This window comes from Scyliorhinus canicula, chromosome 1, assembly GCF_902713615.1.
Source record: "Scyliorhinus canicula chromosome 1, sScyCan1.1, whole genome shotgun sequence".
Lineage (NCBI taxonomy): Eukaryota > Metazoa > Chordata > Chondrichthyes > Carcharhiniformes > Scyliorhinidae > Scyliorhinus > Scyliorhinus canicula.
In genome coordinates, this window is record NC_052146.1 from 294,453,173 (window position 1) to 294,479,947 (window position 26,775).

General features: G+C 50.6%; 1 protein-coding gene across 1 annotated transcript in view; it reads right to left on the reverse strand.

The window, feature by feature from the left end:
* Positions 1-26,775, reverse strand: part of kif26ba (kinesin family member 26Ba) — a 383,305-nt gene that overhangs the window by 65,317 nt on the left and 291,213 nt on the right. Inside the window, 1 exon segment of the mRNA XM_038815524.1 lies at positions 308-514. Coding sequence (XP_038671452.1) covers positions 308-514 — 207 coding nt within the window.

The window sequence follows — 26,775 nt, forward strand, 5'->3', positions numbered from 1 at the left end:
AATATCGGCGCCGGCGCGAAAAATCCCAAATGGGGGAGTTAAAATACCAGTCAGCCAAGATCTCATTGAATGGGAGAACGAAGTCAGGGTTGGGGAGGGCTAAATGGCCTTGTTCTGCTCCACCGAGTGGGTGCAGCTAGCCGGGTTTTAGAAGACCTGGGTATGTGGTGCACTGGACCAATGTGCCCAATCCCAGACGACAGGAGAGAGCAGGTAACTTAGCCTTGGGAATGGCACGTGATATCGCGGGCGGTGCGGAATTTCCACCCCGGCGGTTACAACAGAACTCGGCCACCTTGCCACTGACCTGCGAAGAGTCTTGTGGGAAGACAGCATCGAAAGCAAACATCTTTGGCGGCACCAAGCCCCCTCTCTTCTGCGAGGAATTCTGGAGTCCGTTCACCGGGGGGTCGTACAGCGTGATCTGCTTTTTGCGAGGGTCGACCTTGAAGAAGCAGCTGGACTCTGACATGTCCCCAACGGAGGCCGAGCAGATTCGCAGCATAACCTTCACCTGTCAGAGGGAGAAATATAACACCTCTGTAATTATTGAAGCAGGTGCATGGCTTTCAATAAGACGTCGCTCTTTTAATACAACTCATTTAACACGTTTTACCACCTTTAACACGTGGACTGTAAGAAGGGAGCTGGCCACAACCTTCTCGGGGGGCAATTAGGGATGGGCAGTAAATGCTGGTCTCGTCAACAATGCCCTCGTCCATGAACGAAAGATTTTAGCACTGCATTCATTCTATAGGGTATGTCAATGAATTCAGTCTCCCGGCACCCTGCCAAATTGACCACACCATAGCGAGGGCTGTCAACCCTGATAGAATTAAACTCCCGGGGTACCTCTGTGAACAACAATTGTGAGGAGATTCAGAAAAAAAATTGTTCCATTTCCTTTGACGAATTCTGTTCATAAAGCACAGAAATATCGACAAGTTGGAGGAGAAGGATGGTTTGTGACTGACTGTCAAGAATGGCCCAATCGGCTAATGAGGAGCCAGTGGCCCAGGGAGGTCATGTGATCAAACCTCCAGGAATAATATCCAGAGTTGGGGACCCTAATTACGTGCAGCCTGATCGGGCTAAAGGCAGCCTAATTGCCCAGCTTCTAATTCATCTCTTTACCCTTTACATTATCCTTTCTCGCACCTTAAACCTAACTGCAAACCACTTCATTTGTACGTCGCCGAAAGCAGTGAGCGAGGGAGAAAAAGTGGGGGGAGAATTTTTCAGAAGCAACAAGTTGCATTTATACAGGGCTTTTAAGGTGGTAAAACGTCCCATGGTGCTTTACAGGGGCTGGTTTAGCACACTGGGCTAAATCGCTGGCTTTTAAAGGAGACCAAGGCAGGCCAGCAGCACGGTTCGATTCCCGTACCAGCCTCTCCTAACAGGCGCCGGAATGTGGCGACTAGGGGCTTTTCACAGTAACTTCATTCGAAGCCTACTCGTGATAATAAGCGATTTTCATTTCATTTTTTTCACTCACTTCAGGATTGTTTCTTAACAGAATCTGACCCTGAGCAGAATCAAGAAACACCAATATATTCTCTTCCTCTCTTCCGAACAGCACTGCAGGTGTCCTGACACGAGTTGGGCTCCAACGGTTCAAGATGGTGGCGGCTCACTACCACGTTCTCAAGGGCAATTAGGGAATAAAGGCTGGCCTCGCCAGCGATAACCGCATCTCATGAATGCATTAAAAAAAAAAGGCTTGGTCAAAGAACAAATTTATAAGGCGTGTCTTAAAGGAGCTGAGAGAAAGGTAGATAAATACGTGAAGAGGTTTAGGGAAGGAATTCCAGAGATTAAGGTCAGCAAATAAAGTTGGGAATGCGCAGTAGGCCGGAATCGGAGGAGTGCAGAGATCCCTGGGAGTTGCAGGGCTCAGGATTTGATATCGAATCATTTATGACAGAGAAGGAGGCCATTTGACCCATTGAGTACATGCTGGCTCTCCACGGAACAACTCAATCAATCCCATTACCCTGGATGGGATTCTCATACCCCAGGGCCAGGTCGGAGAATTGCCGGGACCGGCGCGAATCGTGCCACGCCGCCCCAACGCCGGTCCGCCGATTCTCGGGAGAGCGGAGGACCGACGCCATTGGTGCCGGCGCGGTCTGCGTGGCATCGGTCGTGGGTCATTCTACGGGGCCCGCCCGACGATTCTCGGCCCACACCTGGTCTTACCCGGCAGGACCTCGGCGTGGATGCATCTGGGGGTGGCCTGGTGGGGGGGAAGGGGGGGTCCGACCCCGGGGGGGGGGGGGCTTCTGCTGTGGCCTGGCCCACGATTGGGGCCTACCGATCGGCGGGCCGGCCTGTTGGGCTGGGGGCCTCTTTTGTTCCGCGCCGGCTCCTGTAACCCTACAACATGTTGCGACGGAATCGGCGCAGAGAAGGGAGCCACCACGCACGCGCACATTAGCGCCGGTCCCACTGCGCATGCGCAGACCCGCGGCGCCCATCCGATGCCGGGGATCGGCAGCTGTAGCGGCGTGGGTCGCTCCAGTGCCGTGCAGGCCCCCTGTAGGGGCCAGAATCGCTGCTCCTAAGGCCATGTTGATATCGCGGAGAAACGCAACGGCGTTTACAATGGCATCAACACTTAGCCTCAGGATCAGAGAATCCCGGCCCCCTATTCTATCACAGTATCCCTGCAAGTTCATTTCTCTCACGTGCCCGTCTGATTTAGTTCCGAAATCATTCATCATCCTCACTTCCACCACCTCTGTGGGCAGCCAGTTTCTGGTTGTTTCCACTCGCTCTCTAAGAAGGCTCTTCCTCATGTCCTCCCCCCATATCTCTTACCCAAAACCATAAACGTGTATCCCCCAGTCCTTGTTCCATCAGCTAATAGAAATAGTTTCTCCTTGCCGACCTGGTCTAATCCTGTCACAATCCTGTACACCTCCATCAGATCTCCCCCTACGGAGAATAAACCCCAGCCCCTCTAATCCAACCTTGGGCGGGATTCTCCGATCCCCCCGCCGGGTTGGAGAATCGCCTGGGTGGGGGGGGGGGGGGGGGGGGGGGGGTGGCGTGAATCCCGCCTAACCGGCTGCCGAATTCTCTGGCGCCGGGGATTTGGTAGGGGCGGGAATCGCGCCGCGCCAGTCGGCGCCCGCTGCCAGCGGTCCCCCAGCGATTCTCCGGCCCACGATGGGCCGAGTGGCCGCCCGTTTTCGGCCGGTCCCGACGGCGTAAAGTACAACAGGTACTTACCGGCGGGACCCGGCTGCGCCGGCGGCCTACGGGGTCCTCGGGGGGGGGGGGGGGGGGATCTGGCCCCAGGAGGTGCTCCCAAGGTGGCCTGGCCCGCGATCGGGGCCCACTGATCACTGATCCGCGGGCAGGACTGTGCCGTGGGGGCACTCTATTCCTCCGCGTCGGCTGCTGTGGTCCTCCGCCATGGCCGACGTGGAGATGAACCCCCCCCCTGCGCATGCGCTGGAATGACGCCAGCACACGCTGGCGCTCCCGCGCATGCGCCAACTCACGCCAGCCGGCGAAGTCCGTGGCGCCAAGCCCCTTACGCGCCGGCCGGCACGGCTCAAACCACTCTGGTGTCGGGCTAGCCCCTAAAGGTGCGAAGGATTCCGCACCTTCGGGGTTGTCCGACGTCGGAGTGGTTCACTCCTCTTCTTCCTGCCGGAGTCGGAGTGGTTCACTCCTCTCCTTCCTGCCGGAGTCGGAGTGGTTCACTCCTCTCCTTCCTGCCGGAGTCGGAGTGGTTCACTCCTCTCCCCCCTGCCGGAGTCGGAGTGGTTCACTCCTCTCCTTCCTGCCGGAGTCGGAGTGGTTCACTCCTCTCCTTCCTGCCGGAGTCGGAGTGGTTCACTCCTCTCCTTCCTGCCGGAGTCGGAGTGGTTCACTCCTCTCCCTCCTGCCGGAGTCGGAGTGGTTCACTCCTCTCCCTCCTGCCGGAGTCGGAGTGGTTCACTCCTCTCCTTCCTGCCGGAGTCGGAGTGGTTCACTCCTCTCCTTCGTGCCGGAGTTGCCTGCCCTGCCGATTCCCGCAGAATCCCGCCTCTTGTCGCTAAGATTCTTCATCCATGGAACCATTCTGGTAAATCCCATCTGGACCCTCTCAAGGTCAATGTTTTTCCCTAATGGATGGAGGGGAAGCTAAATAGAGATTGAGGCAGTGGCGTGACAGGAGGCTTCGACTGCTGAATTTCTCCATCTTTCCCACCAATCTACCCTCTACCCGGGGCAGGAAAGGGGAGTGTCATAATCCCACGAGGACCACGGTGAAGCCACCGTTGATCTTCTGTGGGACAGATGGAGTAGGAACTTCTCAGGGAAGGGGGCGGAGGACACCCGCCTGGGGCTTGTTATGGACAGATATAAAGCTGGCCCAAAGCAGGGTCCAGACAGACCAGTACCCCCAAGCACGGTCTATACTGGGAGCGAGATGCTGCTATACGCAGAACTTTGTGCATAGTTGAAACAAATGAATCTTCCATTTTCGCCTGCTTCCTCAAGCTACTAAAGCGAGGAAAATCCAGGCCTCTGAATTCGTACCTCCCACCACACCCATGTTCCAAAATTTTTATTTTTTGCCAGTCCTCTTCCCTCTCCTCTCCTGCTGAAAGCAACGACCTCCCCACCCCCCCCGCCGGACGTGGTTCCACGATCCACTCGACCCTCTCTGATATCCCAACGGCCATTGCTCCATGAGCACTGGCCAGCCACTGAACTGTCGGGGATCACAAACTTCAATTCAAAATCTCTCTGCCTGGCCAGCCCACATCAGCAGGAATCATCATTACTCGGCAACTGGCCATAGGAATCGGCCATGGGCAAATTGGCTGCTGCGTTTTCAATGTGTCCACAGCAGCGTCCACATTGCAAACAACAAAAATCATCCGCTGCATCACTGATCATTGTCGCCTTGGGGCGTCCGGCAGTTCCTTCTTCCTGACAGTCCTATCAGAAGAAGGGCAAGTGGGGAGAATGGGGGGAGGGTACAAGTCAACAGAGAAGAAATGACTGTGAGAAAAAGGGCTGTGAAATGCTACCACGTGAAACATCGAAGAATCAGGCAGCTCTTTTAAAAGCCCTGACATTTAATATTTCATGGTCACGGTTCACTGATTGGGACAAGAAACGAAGGGAGTAGATTAGAAATTGCCTCTTCACGCCTCGCTTCCTGACTGCCCTCTTCCCTTCTTTCAGACTTTATAATATTTCTGTAATTAAATAGCTTAAAAGAAGCCAGCTATGGTTAAGATGGCCACTCATGCCCACCGCCAGAAGCAGTACTTCTGGCCCAGTGATACAGCACCAACTTGCATCTCCTCCTGTTCAGTATAAAGGACCCTTGTTTTTTGCTTTTGTTCAAGGACTGTGGCCATCTCTCTTCGACAATCAGTCATTAGTGTGTCTGCAAAACCTGCAATTTAGGAAAAATCCTGACATGACATTTAAACCCAAGTACTCGCACATGCTTTCCCTAGAAGTGCGGAGGATTTGAGGTGTCTTCATTGAAACTAGGGCAGTTTGCCCAGATCAAAGTTGGTCCGGGCAAATCATTCGCCCTGGAACGTCACTCCGACGCCAAGTTAAAAGTTTCGGAAGTTGGAAGCGAAACAAAAAGGGTCACAGAATTGGAGGGGTAGGTACCAGAATAGGCCATTGAAGTGAAGAATGTGAATGGGTTGAAGGAGCAATTGTATGTATTTTCGGAAAGGGACGGGTTTGAGTATAGTGCACCAGAGTGTCTCAGCACAGCAGAGGCCTGTAAAAAATGGAATGGCTTTGTTGAGGCCTAACAACCATTTCCTGTTCTTAAAAATTCTTATGTTCCCACACACTGCCAAATCCCATTTGCTTTTCACTGAAGAGTCCTATGAAGTGACTGATTTGATGCACCTCTGGGCTCCCTCGCCTACTTAATAACCTCGATGTACCGTCAGGCAAATACTTCCACAACAATGAATCACTGCCAGTAGTTCACAACAGGAACCCCAGCTTAGAAGTTGCTGTCCGCACCGTTAACCTCTGAGCGCGTAATGTGGCTGTATGATGTTCATACGGTAATGTAACCGCATGATATACTTAGTGTAACGTAACAATATACTTAATGTAGCTCCACAATATACTTCTTAAAAAGAATTTAAAGTACCCAATTTTCTTCCAATTAAGGGGCAATCTAGCGTGGCCAATCCACCGAGCCTGCACAGCTTTAGATTGTGGGGGCGAGACCCATGCAGGCGCCATGCACTTGGATTCCCTAAACACATTCAATGAAGTACCACATAAAATGTCACTGCATAAGATCATGGTTTGGGGGGAATTCTATCCCCAAGAGAGCACTGAAAGCTGGGTTGCTCACTGTATTTACGGCAGAATTAGACAGATAGATTGAGAAGGAAGTCACAAGTTAATGGGGGACAGGTGGGAAAGTGAAGTTGGGGGGTCATAATCAAAGCAGCCAAGATTTTATTGAATGGTGGAGCACGCGTGAGGGGCCGAATGGCCAACTCCTGCTCTTATGTCTTATTTTTTTGACCCAGCAACAGTGAAGGAACGGCGATCTGGTTCCAAGACAGGATAGTATGTGACCTGGAGGGGCGGTTACAGCTTGTGGCATCGCCGGGTGTGTGCTGCCCTTGAATATTTGGGTGGTAAAGGCCGGGGGGGTGGAAGGTGCTGTCGAAGGAGCCTTGGCAAGCTGCTGCAGTACATCTTTTATGGTGCTCACGGCTGCCACTGTACACCTGTAGCGGGGGAATGAATGTTGAAGGGGGTGGATGGCTATAGGAAGTTTTCAGAGATATTGACCCCACTGCTGGTAAGGACATTTGACGAAGCAAGAGAGAAGGGAGCCCTCCCCCCCAACAATGTCGCAGGCCTCGATTTCATTGATCCTGAAACGGGAGAAGGATCCGGAGCAATGCGGGTCAGACAGGCCGATTTCTCTACTGAATGTAGACGCCAAACTGCTGGCTAAGATACTGGCCACAGGCATAGAGGACTGTGTCCCGGGGGTGATAGGGGAAGACCAGACGGGGTTTGTAAAGGGCAGGCAACTCAAGGCCAATGTTCGAAGGCTTCTAAATGTTAATATGATGCCCTCAGAAGGAGATGAGGTGGGGGTGGTGGTAGCGATGGATGCGGAGAAGGCTTTTGATCAGGTGGAGTGGGATTACCTGTGGGAGGCACTGGGAAGGTTTGGGTTTGGTGAGGGCTTCACTAACACAAACCGGCTGAGGTTGGGGTATATTAAACCACACAGAGGGATGAGACAAGGGTGTCCCCTCTCCCCGTTACTGTTTGCTCTGGCCATAGAGCCATTGGCCATGGCGTTAAGAGCCTCTAGGAACTGGAAAGGGTTGGTTTGGGGGGGTGGGGGGGGGGGGGAGCACCAGGTCTCGCTTTACGCAGATGATCTGCTCTTGTATATTTCAGACCCGTTGGAGGGGATGGGGGAAGTTATGCGGATCCTCGGGGAATTCGGTAATTTTTTGGGGTATAAATTGAACATGGGGAAAAGCGAGATGTTCGCGATCCAGGCAAGAGGACAGGAGAAGAGACTGGGAGAGCTGCCGCTTAGAATGGTAGGGAAGAGCTTTTGATATCTGGGAATCCAGGTGGCCCGGGAATGGGAGGCACTGCACAAGTTAAACCTATCCCGGTTGGTAGAACAAATGGAAGGGGAGTTTAAGAGATGGGACATGATCCCGCTATCACTGGCAGGGAGGGTACAGACCGTGAAAATGATGGTCCTCCCCAGATTTCTGTTTTTCTTTCAGTGCCTCCCCATCTTAATCCTAAAGGCCTTTTTCAAGCAGGTGAATAAGGTTATTTTGGGCTTTGTGTGGGCGGGTAAAATCCTGCGAGTGAAGAAAGTGTTGCTGGAGCGCAGTCGGGGGAGGGTGGATTGGTGTTGCCGAACATTTGCAATTACTATTGGGCGGCTAATATAGCCATGATCAGGAAGTGGGTAGTGGGGGAGGGGTGGGTGTGGGAGTGGATGGAGACGGCGTCATGCAAAGACTCAAGTTTGGGAGCACTGATATCGGCACCTCTTCCGTTCTCGCCGGCCCAATACTCCACAAGTCCGGTGGTAGTGGCGGCTCTGAGAATTAGGGGGCAATGGAGGAGTAATAAGAGATTGGAGGGAGCATCGGTTTGGACCCCGATTTATAATACAGAATATAATACGGAATACAGGAGGGAGATAGAGAACCTAGTGGAGTGGTGTAGCGACAACAACCTCTCCCTCAATGCCAGCAAAACTAACGAGCTGGTCATTGACTTCAGGGAGCAAAGTACTGTACACACCCCTGTCAGCATCAACGGGGCAGAGGTGGAGATGGTTAGCAGTTTCAAATTCCATGGGGTGCACATCTCCAAAAATCTGTCCTGGTCCACCCATGTCGACGTTACCACCAAGAAAGCACAACAGCGCCTATACTTCCTCAGGAAACTAAGGGAATTCAGCATGTCCACATTAACCCTTACCAACTTTTACAGATGCACCACAGAAAGCATCCTATCGGGCTGCATCACAGCCTGGTATGGCAACTGCTCTGCCCAGGACCGCAAGAAACTTCAGAGAGTCGTGAACACCGCCCAGTCCATCACACAAACCTGCCTCCCATCCATTGACTCCATCTACACCTCCTGCTGCCTGGGGAAAGCGGGCAGCATAATCAAAGATCCCTCCCACTCGGCTTACTCACCCTTCCAACTTCTCCCATCGGACAGGAGATACAGAAGTCTGAGAACATGCACGAACAGACTCAAAAACAGCTTCTTCCCCACTGTCACCAGACTCCTAAATGACCCTCTTATGGACTGACCTCATTAACACTGCACCCTGTATGCTTCATCCGATGCCGGTGCTTATGTAGTTACATTGTATATGTTGTGTTGCCCTATTATGTATTTTCTTTTATTCCCTTTTCTTCCCATGTACTGAATGATCTGTTGAGCTGCTCGCAGAAAAATACTTTTCACTGTACCTGGGTACACGTGACAATAAACAAATCAAATCCAATCCAGTAATCATCGGTTTGCACCGGGTCGGCTGGATGGTGGATTCCGGAGATGGCAAAGCGCAGGAATTAGGAGGATGGGGGATCTATTTATAGATGGGAGCTTTGTTATCATTATAAAAACCTGCAAATACCCTAATAAAAATATTGTTTGAAAAAAGAAGGGGGTGGATGGAGCTCCAATCAAGTAGGGCTACTTTGCCCTGGATGGTGTCAAGCTTCCTGAGTGTTGTTGGAGCTGCACTCGTCCAGGCAAGCGGAGAGTATTCTATTGCACTCCTGACTTGTGTCTTGTGGATGGTGGACAGGTTTTGGGGAGTCAGGTGAGGTAAGTTGTTGCTCATTGTTTGTAAAATTAAGGGGGGGGGGTGCAGTATTTGCTTGTTAGAAGCAACAATCTGATTAAAATTACTTTGCCAGAAACAGATAGTCACTTTGGTGAAACATCCAGAATATTTTTATCCTTATTCTTTTCCTGGGGTGTGGGCATCGCTGGATGGACATCCCTAATTGCCCTTGAAGAGAGTGGCTTGACAGGCAACTTCAGAGAGCGATTAAGAGCCAGCAGCATTGTTGTGGGTCTGGAGTCACATGTAGGTCAGATTTTCTTCCCTGAAGGATATTCATGAACTAGATGGGTTGTCAGTGATGGTTGCCATGGTGACCATTGCTAACTTTCAAATCCAGATTTCTTCAATTTCAATTCCACCAGCTGCTGTGCTAGGATTTGAACCCTTGTCCCTCCGGATTTCCAATCTGGTGACATTACCTGCACCCGACCAACTCCCCCGGCATCCAAGGAGCTGCATCACAGAATGGGCCGTTTGCTAGGAGCAGCCTTTATTTGAACAGTAAGAAGTCTTACAACACCAGGTTATTTGAAGCTATTGTTCGACCAGCAAATCCGCCCCCAAAATCACACTTCAGAACCGCAATGGAGAAAACCTCGCAACAAGCCTTTCATTGCTGAGCGCACATGAGGGAGTCAAACAGCTGCCGCACAGCCATTGTCATTCACTCTTTCAGAACTATGTTCGCAAAACAGTCCACTACCCCAGTAATCCACCCAGAAAAACACGGGTCAAGCACTTCAGAGGAATGGAAGAGTAAACAAGCAGGGTAACATCAAGACCATGGCACGGTTCTACTTGTGAGTCAATGCTCTCTCAGCCATAGCAATATCCTTGCATCATAATGTATGTTGTGTGTACGACCCGGTGTTGTCTGTCGGGGCCCAGGAAAGAGGAGTTCACTTTCGGCTGGTGGAATTTCCCGACGTCTAGTGAACACTCAGTGACCGCAGCCAGCCCTTCATACCTATCTGCCTGCGTGACGACTCGGAGTGATAGGTCAGAAACACATACAGTCCAAAGATGTACAGGTTAAATTGTCCCTTAGTGTACAAAGTTGTGCCGGTTAGGTGGGGTTACGGGGATGGGGCAGGGGTTGGGCCGAGATAGAGTGCCCTTTCAGGGGGTCAGTACAGTCTCAATGGGCCAAACGGCCTCCTTCTGCACTGTGGGATTCTATGGTTCTAAAAAGATTATCTTAACAATGTTGCATTTGGCTAAAGATTCCCAGGGGAGTTTATTTCTGCTGTGCATGCTGCCGGAACGACTGGCTCAATAATATCTATCTAAACAGAATTGGCTGCCTATCTAGAAAGGAGATATTTACAGGGAAAGGGGACGGATTGGACAGTTCTTGCAAAGGGCCTGCACACGTGCAATGGGCTGAGCAGCCTGGTTCTTATGATACATCATTGGATGGAAACTCTGGTTAGGATTTTATCGCCCTGGGGTGCAGCGTGACTCCCTCAGCGGAACGGTAATAATCTATCGGGTGGGAGGGGATTGGGAGAAAAGGTCAGTTATTCAGAGGGGCAGAGGGTGGGAGGTGGTGCTCCACGAGGAATGAGGATCACCACTGCTCACAACTTCCATTGACGACTTTGGAATCCGCAGCACAATTTCTAAATTTGCGGATGACACCAAGATGGAGGAGACGGTGGATACGGAGGATGACGACAGGGGGACATTAATAAACTTGCAGAATGGACAAATAATTGGCAAAAGAAGATCAACCCATATAAACATACCAGTGGGAAGAATAGGGAGCGGACTTATTATTTAGACGGTGCACGTCTAGCTGAGGTAGAGGAATATGAGGTTCTCAGAGTACAAATACACCGGTCAGCGGAGAGGTAGGTGCGTAGTGTTATTGTCACTGGGCCAGTAATCCAGAATCCCAGAATACTGCTCTGGGGTCCCAGGATCAAATCCCACCACTGCAGATGGTGACATTGTAATTCAATAATGAAAAAAACCTCTGGTAATGACCATGCACATCTTTCTGCACTGTAAATTCTATGATTCTACGAAAGAACTTTAAAATAAATATTTTTATTAAGGCATTTGTATGTACATTAAACACAACCAAAACCAAAGTAAGAACAAACAGGAAACCTCACAACAAATAAATAACACCAACCCCCCCCCCCCCCGCCGCCGTTCCCCTCCACCCCTCCTGCCTTCCATTTTAACCTCTTTATGACCATGAATCCATTGTCGATTGTCATAAAAACCCATCTGGTTCCCTAATGTCCTTTCAGGAAGGAAATCTGCCGTCCTTACCCGATCTGTCCTATATGTGACTCCAGACCCACAGCAATGTGGTTGACTCTTAACTGCCCCCTCAAGGGCAATTAGGGATGGGCAATAAATGCTGGCACAGCCTGCGACGTCCGCATCCCATGAACAATAAAAAAATTTAAAGTTGCAACATCGATCAGCAAGGCCATAGAGAAATGCAAAACAAACACTCGGCTTTATGGCTAAAAGGATAGAATCCAGAAGCAGGGAATTCTTATTGAATGCATATCGAGCCTTTGTTGGACCACACCACAGTGCTCTGCACAGACCTGGTCACCATATTAGGATCGAGAGGCATTCGGGAGGGTGCAGAGAAGGGGCAATTTGACGTGGCCAATCCACCTGACCTGCACATCTTACATGAAGAATGTGCAAACTCCACACAGACAGTGACCCGGGGCCGGGATTGAACCCAGGTCCTCGGCGCCATGAGGCAGCAGTGATCTGCACATTAAAGTAAGACTTAAATGTCGCGCTCTGTTATGCAGATTTGCTAAAAAAAGTGATCCCGCCCACAAAGGGCAGGATTTATATTGCAATGCCTTGCAAGATCGTGTTAGAAGATCTGGTGAGGCGTTGCGAGCCGGATACATCCTGGGAACGGGGGCCTCCCAGCTTCTCTGGGCCATGCTGTGCCGCGGTGAGCTGGTTTTCCCGCGCAGCGTGGCCGGTGAATCGCGCCCTGGATCGCTTTCCTCTTGGACGAAAAGGTGGCCAATAGATGACGTGATAGAGGTCTTTGAAATTCTGAAAGGTTTTGATAAGAGTGGATGGCGAGATAATGTTCCCTCTTGTGGGGCAGAGTGTGGCCAAGAGGCCATGTAACTAGAGGCATCAAAATGCGGCAGTCGCCCAGAAATCCAATGGAGAATTCAGAAGAAACGTCTTTACTCAGAGAGTAATGTGGAACTTTCTCCCACAGGGCGTGGTTGAAGTGAATAATGCATTGAAGGGGAAGCTAGGCAAGCAAATGAGGGAGAAGAGAATACAGGGTTAAGGTGAGAGAGTTAGATGAGGAAAGATGGGAGGAGGCTCACGTGGAGCACAAAGGTTGGCCTGGATTGGTTGGACCAAATGGTCTGTTTTTGTGCCCTAGATCCTGGGGCTTCTGCCATTCCCAGTCAACGAACTGTGTTTGCGTGGTACTAGGCTGGATCACTGTACTATCCTTGACTTCTTTGATGCCAACTCCTCCACACACACACATCCCCAACACTTCTCTTATGAAGCGACAGCAACATTTTGATTGGTTACTTGCAGTGTCAGTCACTTGGAATGGAGAGGCAGCAGATTGAACAGAAATTTCAAAAGACAATTCGAGATCAAATCAAAGAGGGCAGAGACATGACTGATCTGATCGATGATCTGGAGTTGCCGGTGTTGGACTGGGATGAGCACAGTAAGATGTCTTACAACACCAGGGTAAAGTCCAACAGGTTTGTTTGGAATCACTAGCTATCGGAGCGCAGCTCCTTCCTCAGGTGAGTGACAGGCAGCGGGAGCAGAGAATCCCGCTGCCAGCGAATGACGCGCTCCCATGCTGGGGCATGGGAGAATCCGGCACTCACTGCTTAGGCCAGCTCTGATGAATGGCTACTGAAGTGGGGTAACATGGAGACAGTGATTAGGCAATCCTTAACTCTGCATCCACTAACCTGGGGGAAACAGTACACATATACCAGCCTTGGAAAGATATCCAAATCAATGTGGGACCAACAGGGGAAGGGGGAACATAGAACATACAGTGCAGAAGGAGGCCATTCGGCCCATCGAGTCTGCACCAAACCACATCAGCCCTCACTTCCATCCCACCTATCCCCATAACCCAATAACCCCTCCTAACCTTTTTGGACACTAAGGGCAATGTAGCATGTCCAATCCACCTAACCTGCACGTCTTTGGACTGTGGGAGGAAACCGGAGCACCCGGAGGAAACCCACGCAGACACGGGGAGAATGTGCAGATTCCGCACAGACAGTGTCCCAACGGAGAATCGAACCTGGGACCCTGGCGCTGTGAAGCCACAGTGCTAGCCACTTGTGCTACCGTGGTGCCCAATTGACGAAATGAACAGGCTCTTTCAAACTGCCAGCACAGGCGCAATGGACCGAATGGCCTCCTTCTGTTCTGTATATTCTACCACCTTGCTGCTCTCTTTGTAAAATAAAGGTTTTGTATTTCCTTCCTCGCCTCTTCAAAGTGACATGTTTCAAGTGCTGGCAGATCGCGGAGTGCTCGATATGACCACAGAACTCCCGCTTCCAATATCCGCATCAGAGCCACTGGCTTCTACAACCAACCTCGCGCACAGAAGGTAGGCCACACCCTTTTCCTCAGTCATTCCCTCGCCTGGAGGTGACAGCCGCAATCTATCTGGTTATCAGTCTACCTGCTCAACTCATTGCGGAGGTTATCTATGCCGGCAGCTCTCAGCGGCTAGGGAAGGAGAGCCACCACCCACCACAGCTCTCGGCATCCCTCTGCTCATCGATCAATCCCAGGCCGTTCCCATCTGGACACCGCGGTTCACAAGAGACAGGAGTGATGCAGCAGCCCGCTCAGCCATCGCACAACTCTATCAATCCAATAGCAATTAATCGGCTGTGGGAACAGGCTTATTGAAGGTTAATGAAGACTAGACCAGGCAATTACTCATCATTACTGCTACAAAGACTACACCTAGGAACACGTTTAAAGACCAGAGGACTGGAGGCTTGATAATACACAATTGGCGCATTAGCAAATCGCCTGCGGTTTGCAAGCGCCCCTCCCCCCACCATTCCCCCTACAGTGGCGCAGTGGTAATATCATTGGACGAATAGGCCCAAGCTAAAGCTCTGGAGGACCTGGGCTCAGATCACCTCACGGCAGCTGACTGAATTCAAATTCGATTAGTAAAACCTGGAATTAAAGTAGTCACCAGTTATGGTGATCACTGATGGTTGTAAAAACCCATTTGGTTCGCTGAAACCCTCTCGGGAAGGAAATCTGCCACCCTTACCCCGGCTGTGTGACCCGTCCAGACCCACAGCCATGTGGTTGACTCTGAACTGACCCCAGAAATGGCTGAGCGGGCCACTCACTTCAAGGGCAATTAGCGACGGGCAAAAAATGCTGGCCCAGCCAGCAGCGGCCACGTCCCACGCAAGAGTAAAAAAGCGTCACCCTCGAGGAGGCCGTACCAGGAGATCCGGGTGCCATTTCGCATTCCACTGGACCGTAAAGCGTCCGCGATCATTTGACATCAAATGTTCTCATTTAGAACTCCCTCAGCCCAAAGCTGGCACAAAGACAGTCTCAGCTCCAGCAAGTCAGCAAATCGTAATGTGAGGCGCATTATTATTACAGATCTTAACTGAGGAAGAGATGAAGCGGGTATTTTCTGGGGTGAAATATCAGCGCAGTAACTAGGCAGTGTTTTATTTAATAAGTCTATTGTTTCCATTGTCAACAAGCTGCACAGCCTCTCTCGCTCAGTGACTGCCACATCACACACACACACGAGTCATCCAGGATTGCCTTGGCCCAAGGTGCTGGCTGGAAGTGGTTTAATATTGTGTCTCTTCAATATCGAAGCAGTGGGACTGGGTTTACAGGAACCCCTTGCCTGGCTCGACCATCACCAAAACGACAGGAGTCCCTCCCAGCGTTTGAGGGAGCAGCTCAATAGCAGGTTTGGCTGAGGTGGGAAAGGCAGCCAGTTATAATTCAGCAGCAGCAAAGTATCCGTTCTGGATTCTTCTCAACATCAATTTGAATGATCTGATCCAGGGACTAGACCTTCTGCTGGTTAAGCACCCAATCTGGCTGCATCACAGCCTGGTATGGCAACTGCTCGGCCCAAGACCGCAAGAAACTTCAGAGAGTCGTGAACACCGCCCAGTCCATCACACGAACCAGCCTCCCATCCATGGACTCCATCTACACCTCCCGCTGCCTGGGGAAAGCGGGCAGCATAATCAAAGATCCCTCCCACCCGGCTTACTGACTCTTCCAACTTCTTCCATCGGGCAGGAGATACAGAAGTCTGAGAACACGCACAAACAGACTCAAAAACAGTTTCTTCCCCTCTGTTACCAGACTCTTAAATGACCCCTTTAATACTGACCTGCTTAATACTACACCGCTGTATGCTTCACCTGATGCCGGTGTCTAGGTATTTACATTGTTACATTGTGTTGACCTATTACGTATTTTCTTTGCTTTTCATGTACTAAATGATCTGTTTGAGCTGCTCGCAGAAAAATCCTTTTCACTGTACCTCGGTACACGTGACAATAAACAAATCCAATCCAAACAACGTCAACAACGTTACATTTATCTAGCCATTTTAGTGTAATGAAATGTCCCAGGGCGCTTCATAGGAGCGTGACACAAAGTATGCCACCGGGTCACATCAGGAGATACTAGATTACAATACCAAAATCTTGGCCAAAGAGGTTGGTTTTAAGGGGTATCTTAAAGCACGAACGGACGGTACCGGCTCCTGTAAACCCAGTCCCAATACTTTGGCGTTGGGTGTTTGCTGTGCAGAGACTCGATATTAAACCAATTCCCACCTCCAGCCAGACCCTTGGGCCAAGCCAATCGTTGGGAGAGAGTCGGAGGGGTTCAGAGAGGGAATTCCAGAGCACGGGAGTTCAGGCAGATGAAGACCGGCCACCGATGGTCGGCCAATTATAATTGGAAATGCACAAGAGGCCAGAGTTCAAGGAAGGTGGAGATTTTGGAGGGGTGAGGGTCTGGAGGAGATTACAGAGATAGGGAGGGGTCAAGGCCATGGCGGAATTATTTGAAAACAAGGATGAGAATTTTAAAGGCAAGGCTTGGCTTGACCGGCGGCCAATGTAGGTTAGCGAGCACAGGGATGAGAGGGCAACGGGATTAGGTGTGATATAAGTCAAGACAGCAGAGTATCGGATGCCCTCAAGTTAAAGGAGGTTAGAATGTGGGAGAGCAGCCAGAGTTTAGAGGTAAGAAAATATGAATGAGGATTTCAGCAGCAGATCAGTTGACGCAGGAGAGAAGTCGAACGATGTGCTGGAGATGGAAATGGGCGGTCTTAGTCATAGCAGGGCGAGGAGGTTGGAAAGTCAACTCGGGATCAAGTGTGACACCAAGGTTACGAAAAGACTGACTCAACCTGAGACAATCACGAAGGAGAGGGATGGGGTCAGTAGCTGGGGATTGGAGTTTGAAGCATTATAATTCCTTCAGCACCGGCCTTCCTCTGAGCTCTGAGAGAAGACGCCATTACTCCGCAAGGTTTAGGCTAATAAATTGTCTGTGATTAATGACTAACGGTATACATTTCAACACTGCAGTCTGTTATGACAATCATTTAAGTAGCAGCTTAAATAATCATATGTACTGTATATATATGCCACGTAAAGGCTTATCATATTGCAACATTTCACATTGTGGCAACGTGGGTTCAAGTCCCGCTTCAGGGCTCGAGTACAAAGGTCCACGCTGACACTCCAATGCAGTACGGAGGGAGTGCTTCATTGTTGACGGTGCTGCCTTCTGGGCGAAGCGCTAAAACAAGGCCGCTTCTTCCCTCGCTGGCGGTTGTTAAAATCATCTCAAGGCCCAACTTCGAAGAAGAGCAGGGGAATTCTCCCCGGTGTCCCAGTAAATATTTGTCCCAACGTCACAAACAGCTGTGAGTGGGATCTTTCTGTCTGCAGATGGGTTTCATACATTGCAAATATAATTCACCGGCTGTGGGCCACTTTGAGGTGTCCTGGGATCATGAGGGGTGCTGTATAAATCCAAATGGTTCTTTCATTTCTTTCAATGTTCTTCACAGGATGAATGATTTCTGTCGTCGATTGACTGTTTCTACATAGGAAAAGGTGAGCAATCCTTCCATGGAAATGGTCCCCCTATATGCACCTGTCCACCTTGATACATGGGGCAGGATTCTCAGCAGCTCCAGCAGCCGGCGTGGGGGCGGAGAATCCACTACTGGGCCCGGCGCCAGTCCGGCGATTCTCCGGGCCCCGAAAATCGGCGTGATTGTGGAGTACGGCGTGCCGCCGGTAGGGGGGGGGGCGCGCTGCCAGAGGCCCGCCCAGCAATCCGCCGCTCCAGACCGGCCGAGTTCCCGACGGTGTGGAACTAATCACCTATTGCCGGTCGGGATGCTGGCGTCCACGGCCGCCCTGGTCGGGAGCGGGGGGATTGGAGGCCGGGAGGGGGCCTTATAGACGGCTGGAGATTAAATCTGCGCGGTTTCAGGCCCTGGCACTCGGCCGATCGGGGGGGGGGGGGGGGGGTTGCCGGTATGGTCCACGGTCCGAGTCTGTCATGGAGCTCGGCACGCCGCTGGAGGCCGCCGCCGTACGCATGCGCGGACTCCTAACCGGAAGTGCAGGGGCCCGTATCCGCATCTAAAGCTGTGAGATTTACTCCGGGTCCCTGCTGGTCCCCCTGCAGGACATTGAATTCGTTCAGCTTTTTAACCGGAATTTCGGGAATAAAACTCCACGGTTTTTACGCCGGCGTGGGGGGACATAGTCTCATTTTGGGAGAATCTAGCCCATGGTGTTTGGATATGTACCTGCTCATTGCAATCTGAGAAGCTCTGCTCGGCCACAATGACTATTTTCATCAGAGGTCGATGAAGCAGAGGCCTTAAAGTTGTGTTGGCAGAACATCAGACCAACAGCTACTTAAGACAACAACTTCCCGCCCGACAAATGCCACTGACAACGGCCATGTACGAGGACGGGGCGACTTTCTCAAGGGCTGTGAAAATGTTTTCAGCGAATCACCTCGCTGGTAAAGGAGGTCCTGTCCCAGGCCTACAAATAGCATTCAGTCAAAGAAACACTGACTTACTTTTATCACATCCGCACAAGCATTCTTGCTCAAGGTGTAGTGAGGCCATACAGCCTTTCGTTCTCCAATGAGTTAACGGCCTTGCTATGCACAGGGCACAGTCAGTGAAGGGATCGGTCTGCAAATCAACACTGTCGGTGTGAACAGACAGAAGCGCACACTGCCAATGGGTCACCACAGCCCTCTGCCCACTACCAGAGTGGTGTGGATCCTCAGAACCACTTAGGTACTTAACTTTGGAAACTGACCTAAGGCACGTCGATGCCAAGATACAAAGATTTTACTCCCAAGCAAGGCAGATTACATCTTTTTTAAAATTAAAATGAAGGGGCAATTTTGCGTGGCCAATCACCTGGCCTGCACATCTTTTGGGTTGTGGGGGTGAGACCCATGCAGACTCGGAGAGAATGTGCAAAGTCCACATGGACACTGACCCGGGGCCGGGATCGAACCCGGGTCCTTGGCGCCGTGAGGCGGCAGTGCTAACCACTGCGCCACCGTGCCACTCGTCTTTATTCGGCGAGATTTGTAGGTGTGGCAGTTGATCACATGACCCTTGTGCACATGACACCATTCATATGAAGCACAATCACAGTGTAGAAGGAGGCCGCTCGGCCCATTGTGCCTGTACCAGCTCTTCGAATGAGCAATTCACCTTGTGCCATTCCGCCGCCTTCTTCCCTGTAACCTTCCACAATCTTCCTTTCAGATCAAAGTCTAATTCTCTTCTGAATGCTTCGATTGACCTTGCCTCCACCACACCCTCAGACAGTGTGTTCCAGATCCTAACCACTGGCTGTGTGAATCTGCCTCCACCACACTCACAGACAGTACATTCCGGATCCTAACCAGTCGCTGTGTGAATCTGCCTCCACCACACCCTCAGACAGTGCATTCCAGATCCTAACCATTCGTTGTGTGAATCTGCCTCCACCACACTCTCAGACAGTACATTCCAGATCCTAACCACTCGCTGTGTGAATCTGTCCCCACCACACTCTCAGACAGTACATTCCAGATCCTAACCATTCACCGTGTGAATCTGTCTCCACCACACTCTCAGACAGTACATTCCAGATCCTAACCACTCGCTGTGTGAATCTGCCTCCACCACACTCTCAGACAGTGCATTCCAGATCCTAACCACCCGCTGTGTGAATCTGTCTCCACCACACTCTCAGACAGTACATTCCAGATCCTAACCACTGGCTGTGTGAATCTGTCTCCACCACACTCTCAGACAGTACATTCCGGATCCTAACCACTCGCTGTGTGAATCTGTCTCCACCACCCTCACAGACAGTGCATTCCAGATCCTAACAACTCGCTGTGTGAATCAGCCTCCACCACACTCTCAGACAGTGTATTCCAGATCCTAACTACTCGCTGTGTGAATCTGTCTCCACCACACTCTCAGACAGTACATTCCAGATCCTAAACACTCGCTGTGTGAATCTGCCTCCACCACACTCTCAGACAGTACATTCCAGATCCTAACCACTCGCTGTGTGAATCTGCCTCCACCACACTCTCTGACAGTGCATTCCAGATCCTAACCACTCACTGTGTGAATCTGTCTCCACCACACTCTCAGACAGTACATTCCGGATCCCAACCATTCGCTGTGTGAATCTGCCTCCACCACACGCTCAGACAGTACATTCCAGATCCTAACCACTCGCTCTGTGAATCTGCCTCCACCACACTCTCAGACAGTACATTCCAGATCCTAACCACTCGCTGTGTGAATCTGTCTCCACCACACTCTCAGACAGTACATTCCAGATCCTAACCACTCGTTGTGTGAATCTGTCTCCACCACACTCTCAGACAGTGCATTCCATATCCTAACCACTCGCTGTGTGAATCTGTCTCCACCACACTCTCAGACAGTGTATTCCAGATCCTAGCCACTCACTGTGTGAATCTGTCCCCACCACACTCTCAGACAGTGCATTCCAGATCCTAACCACTCGCTGTGTGAATCTGTCTCCACCACACTCACAGGCAGTGTATTCCAGATCCTAACCACTCGCTGTGTGAATCTGTCTCCACCACACTCTCAGACAGCACATTCCAGATCCTAACCACTCACTGTGTGAATCTGTCTCCACCACACTCTCAGACAGTACATTCCAGATCCTAACCACTGGCTGTGTGAATCTGTCTCCACCGCACTCTCAGACAGTGTATTCCAGATCCTAACCACTGGCTGTGTGAATCTGTCTCCACCACACTCTCAGACAGTACATTCCAGATCCTAACCACTGGCTGTGTGAATCTGTCTCCACCACACTCTCAGACAGCACATTCCAGATCCTAACCACTCACTGTGTGAATCTGTCTCCACCACACTCTCAGACAGTGTATTCCAGATCCTAACCACTCGCTGTGTGAATATGTCTGCACCACACTCACAGACAGTACATTCCAGATCCTAACCACTCGTGTGAATCTGCCTCCACCACACTCTCAGACAGTACATTCCAGATCCTAACCACTCGCTGTGTGAATCTGTCTCCACCACACTCTCAGACAGTACATTCCAGATCCTAACCACTCACTCTGTGAATCTGCCTCCACCACACTCTCAGACAGTGCATTCCAGATCCCAACCATTCGCTGTGTGAATCTGCCTCCACCACACTCTCTGACAGTGCATTCCAGATCCTAACCACTCACTGTGTGAATCTGTCTCCACCACACTCTCAGACAGTACATTCCGGATCCCAACCATTCGCTGTGTGAATCTGCCTCCACCACACGCTCAGACAGTACATTCCAGATCCTAACCACTCGCTCTGTGAATCTGCCTCCACCACACTCTCAGACAGTACATTCCAGATCCTAACCACTCGCTGTGTGAATCTGTCTCCACCACACTCTCAGACAGTACATTCCAGATCCTAACCACTCGTTGTGTGAATCTGTCTCCACCACACTCTCAGACAGTGCATTCCATATCCTAACCACTCGCTGTGTGAATCTGTCTCCACCACACTCTCAGACAGTGTATTCCAGATCCTAGCCACTCACTGTGTGAATCTGTCCCCACCACACTCTCAGACAGTGCATTCCAGATCCTAACCACTCGCTGTGTGAATCTGCCTCCACCACACGCTCAGACAGTACATTCCAGATCCTAACCACTCGCTCTGTGAATCTGCCTCCACCACACTCTCAGACAGTACATTCCAGATCCTAACCACTCGCTGTGTGAATCTGTCTCCACCACACTCTCAGACAGTACATTCCAGATCCTAACCACTCGTTGTGTGAATCTGTCTCCACCACACTCTCAGACAGTGCATTCCATATCCTAACCACTCGCTGTGTGAATCTGTCTCCACCACACTCTCAGACAGTGTATTCCAGATCCTAGCCACTCACTGTGTGAATCTGTCCCCACCACACTCTCAGACAGTGCATTCCAGATCCTAGCCACTCACTGTGTGAATCTGTCCCCACCACACTCACAGGCAGTGTATTCCAGATCCTAACCACTCGCTGTGTGAATCTGTCTCCACCACACTCTCAGACAGCACATTCCAGATCCTAACCACTCACTGTGTGAATCTGTCTCCACCACACTCTCAGACAGTACATTCCAGATCCTAACCACTGGCTGTGTGAATCTGTCTCCACCGCACTCTCAGACAGTGTATTCCAGATCCTAACCACTGGCTGTGTGAATCTGTCTCCACCACACTCTCAGACAGTACATTCCAGATCCTAACCACTGGCTGTGTGAATCTGTCTCCACCACACTCTCAGACAGCACATTCCAGATCCTAACCACTCACTGTGTGAATCTGTCTCCACCACACTCTCAGACAGTGTATTCCAGATCCTAACCACTCGCTGTGTGAATATGTCTGCACCACACTCACAGACAGTACATTCCAGATCCTAACCACTCGTGTGAATCTGCCTCCACCACACTCTCAGACAGTACATTCCAGATCCTAACCACTCGCTGTGTGAATCTGTCTCCACCACACTCTCAGACAGTACATTCCAGATCCTAACCACTCGCTCTGTGAATCTGCCTCCACCACACTCTCAGACAGTGCATTCCAGATCCTAACCACTCGTGTGAATCTGTCTCCACCACACTCTCAGACAGTGTATTCCAGATCCTAACCACTCGCTGTGTGTATCTGCCTCCACCACACTCACAGGCAGTACATTCCGGATCCTAACCACTCGCTGTTTGTATCTGCCTCCACCACACTCTCAGACAGTACATTCCAGATCCTAACCACTCGCTGTGTGAATCTGTCCCCACCACACTCTCAGACAGTACATTCCAGATCCTAACCATTCACCGTGTGAATCTGTCTCCACCACACTCTCAGACAGTACATTCCAGATCCTAACCACTGGCTGTGTGAATCTGTCTCCACCACACTCTCAGACAGTACATTCCAGATCCTAACCACTCGCTGTGTGAATCTGCCTCCACCACACTCTCAGACAGTACATTCCAGATCCTAACCACTCGCTCTGTGAATCTGCCTCCACCACACTCTCAGACAGTACATTCCAGATCCTAACCACTCGCTGTTTGAATCAGCCTCCACCACACTCTCAGACAGTACATTCCAGATCCTAACCACTCGCTGTGTGAATCTGTCTCCACCACACTCTCAGACAGTACATTCCAGATCCTAACCACGGCTGTGTGAATCTGTCTCCACCACACTCTCAGACAGTACATTCCAGATCCTAACCACTCGCTGTGTGAATCTGCCTCCAGCACACTCTCAGACAGTGCATTCCAGATCCTAACCACTCGCTGTGTGAATCTGTCTCCACCACACTCTCAGACAGTACATTCCAGATCCTAACCACGGCTGTGTGAATCTGTCTCCACCACACTCTCAGACAGTACATTCCAGATCCTAACCACTCGCTGTGTGAATCTGCCTCCAGCACACTCTCAGACAGTGTATTCCAGATCCTAACCATTCACTGTGTGAACCTGCCTCCACCGCACTCTCAGACAGTACATTCCAGATCCTAACCACTCGCTGTGTGAATCTGCATCCACCACACTCTCAGACAGTACATTCCAGATCCTAACCACTCGCTGTGTGAATCTGCCTCCACCGCACTCTCAGACAGTACATTCCGGATCCTAACCACTCGCTGTGTGAATCTGCCTCCACCGCACTCTCAGACAGTACATTCCGGATCCTAACCACTCGCTGTGTGAATCTGTCTCCACCACACTCTCAGACAGTGCATTCCAGATCCTAACCACTCGCTGTGTGAATCTGCCTCCACCGCACTCTCAGACAGTGTATTCCAGATCCTAACCACTGGCTGTGTGAATCTGTCTCCACCACACTCTCAGACAGTACATTCCAGATCCTAACCACTCGCTGTGTGATCTGTCTCCACCACACTCTCAGACAGTGTATTCCAGATCCTAACCACTCGCTGTGTGAACCTGCCTCCACCACACTCTCAGACAGTACATTCCAGATCCTAACCACTCGCTGTGTGAAAATGTTTCTCCTCGTGTCATTGTTGCTTCTTTCACGAATCACTTCCAACCTGCGCCCTCCCGTTCTCAATCTTTTCAGAATTGGGTACAGTTTCGCCCAATCTACCCCATCCGGATGCCTCATGATTTTGAACACCTCTATCTATGCTGACCTTGCCCAGTGATGTCCACACCCTGTGATCACGGGGAAAGGCCCCACGACACTATTTCAAAGAAGAGCATCCTGGAGTCCTGACCAATATTTATGCCTTCACCGATATCGTTAAAAGCACAGGATCGGTTCTATTTGTGGGATCTTGCTGTGTGTCTGATGGCTGCTGCATTTCCTACGGTAGCACATTGGTTAGCACAGTTGCTTCACAGCTCCAGGGTCCCGGGTTCGATTCCCCGCTGGGTCACTGTCTGTGCGGAGTCTGCACGTTGTCCCCGTGTCTGCGTGGGTTTCCTCTGGGTGCTCCGGTTTCCTCCCACAGCCCAAAGATGTGTTAGAAGGGTTGGCCTTGATAAATTGCCCTTAGTATCCAAAAAGGTTAGGTGAGGTTACTGGTTAACGGGATAGGGTGGAGGTGTGGGCTTAAGTGGGGTGCCCTTTCCAAGGGCTGGTGCAGACCCGATGGGCCGAATGGCCCCCTTCTGCACTGTAAATACTATGATTTAATGATTACAACAGTGGTGACACGTCAGAAGTACTTAATTATCTGTAAAGTGCTCTGGGAAGTCCTAATGTTATGAAAGGCGCTATATAAATGCAGGCAATCTCTTTCTTTCAATGCACTTCACCAGGTAACAACAGATGAATATCAAACACCTTCCCTGAGATACACGGAGAGAACTCTTCAAGCCTTTCACTAAATTCATCTCTACCTACATCCAGTACGGTTCCGCATTAGCCATGCCTGGCTGAGCTGCAGAATATCATTTCTGTCAGTCGGCATTGCGAACAGTAGGTTATGTAAATTGACATTAAAACTGCCCTGAGAAGCTTGCATTATCCGGCAGAATCCCATTACACCGCGTTACAACATCCTGGAGGATTTGCCTTGGATTTCCATCATTACGCTTTGAATGCATGGAACTAACGGAATTGGTCTGGCAAGAGCAGCTGCGTGTCAATGGGATTAAAGGTTCCACTGGAGAACTCCCATCCAACCCAGAGTAAAGTGAAATAGGATTCGAGGCTACTCAGCCTGCCGTCTGCTGATAGCCCGCCCGGTGTGACAGATAGAACTGTGGCTGGTAAACGTTCAAACACTCGACTGCTGGGTTAAGATACTCACACAAACACACACACACACACAAACACACCCACACAGACGTAAAACACACACAGGCAAAGACACACACACACACCCACACACACGTAAAACACACACAGGCAAAGACACACACACACACCCACACAGACGTAAAACACACACAGGCAAAGACACACACAGGCACACACACACATAAAAGACACACAGGCAAAGCCACAAGAAAACACACAGACACAGGCACACACACACAGGCACACACATACATACAGGCAAAGACACAGACACAGGCAAAGACACACACACAGACACAGGCAAAGACACACACACAGGCAAAGACACACACACAGGCAAAGACACACACACACAGGCAAAGACACACACAGAAATACACAGGCAAAGACACATACAGGCACAGGCAAAGACACACACAAATAGGAAAGGACACACACATTGACACACACTGGCAAAGACATACACAGACAAAAACATGCACACACACATAAGGACAAAGACGCACACATATACACACCGGCAAAGACAGACACACAGGCAAAGGCGCACGCACATATGAAACACACACACAGAATCACACACACACACACACAGAAACACACACACAGAACCACACACACAGAAACACACACACACACACACAGAAACACACACACAAAGAAACACACACACAGAAACAAACACACATAGGCAAAGACACACAGGCAAAGATACACACAGGCAAATACACACACAGGCAAACACACACAGACACACAGAGGCTAAGACACGCACAGAGACAAAGACACACACAGGCAAAGACACACACAGGCAAAGACACACAGGCAAACAAACAAACACAGGAAAACACAGACACAGGCAAAGACACACACAAGGACTCACAGAGGCAAATACACACACACAGGTAAAGACACACACAGAGGCAAAGACACACACACCACAGCCAAAGACACACACACCACAGGCAAAGACACACACACCACAGGCAAAGACACACACACAGAGACACATACACACACATAAACACACAGGCAAACACACACAGGCACAGGCAAACCCATACAGACACACAGAGGCTAAGACACGCACAGAGACAAAGAAACACACAGGCAAAGACACACACAGGCAAAGACACACAGGCAAACAAACACACAAGGACTCACAGAGGCAAATACACACACACAGGTAAAGACACACACAGAGGCAAAGACACACACACCACAGCCAAAGACACACACACCACAGGCAAAGGCACACACACCACAGGCAAAGACACACACACAGGGACACATACACACACATAAACACACAGGCAAACACACACAGGCACAGGCAAACCCATACAGACACACAGAGGCTAAGACACGCACAGAGACAAAGAAACACACAGGCAAAGACACACACAGGCAAAGACACACAGGCAAACAAACACACACAGGAAAACACAGACACAGGCAAACACACACAGGCAAAGACAC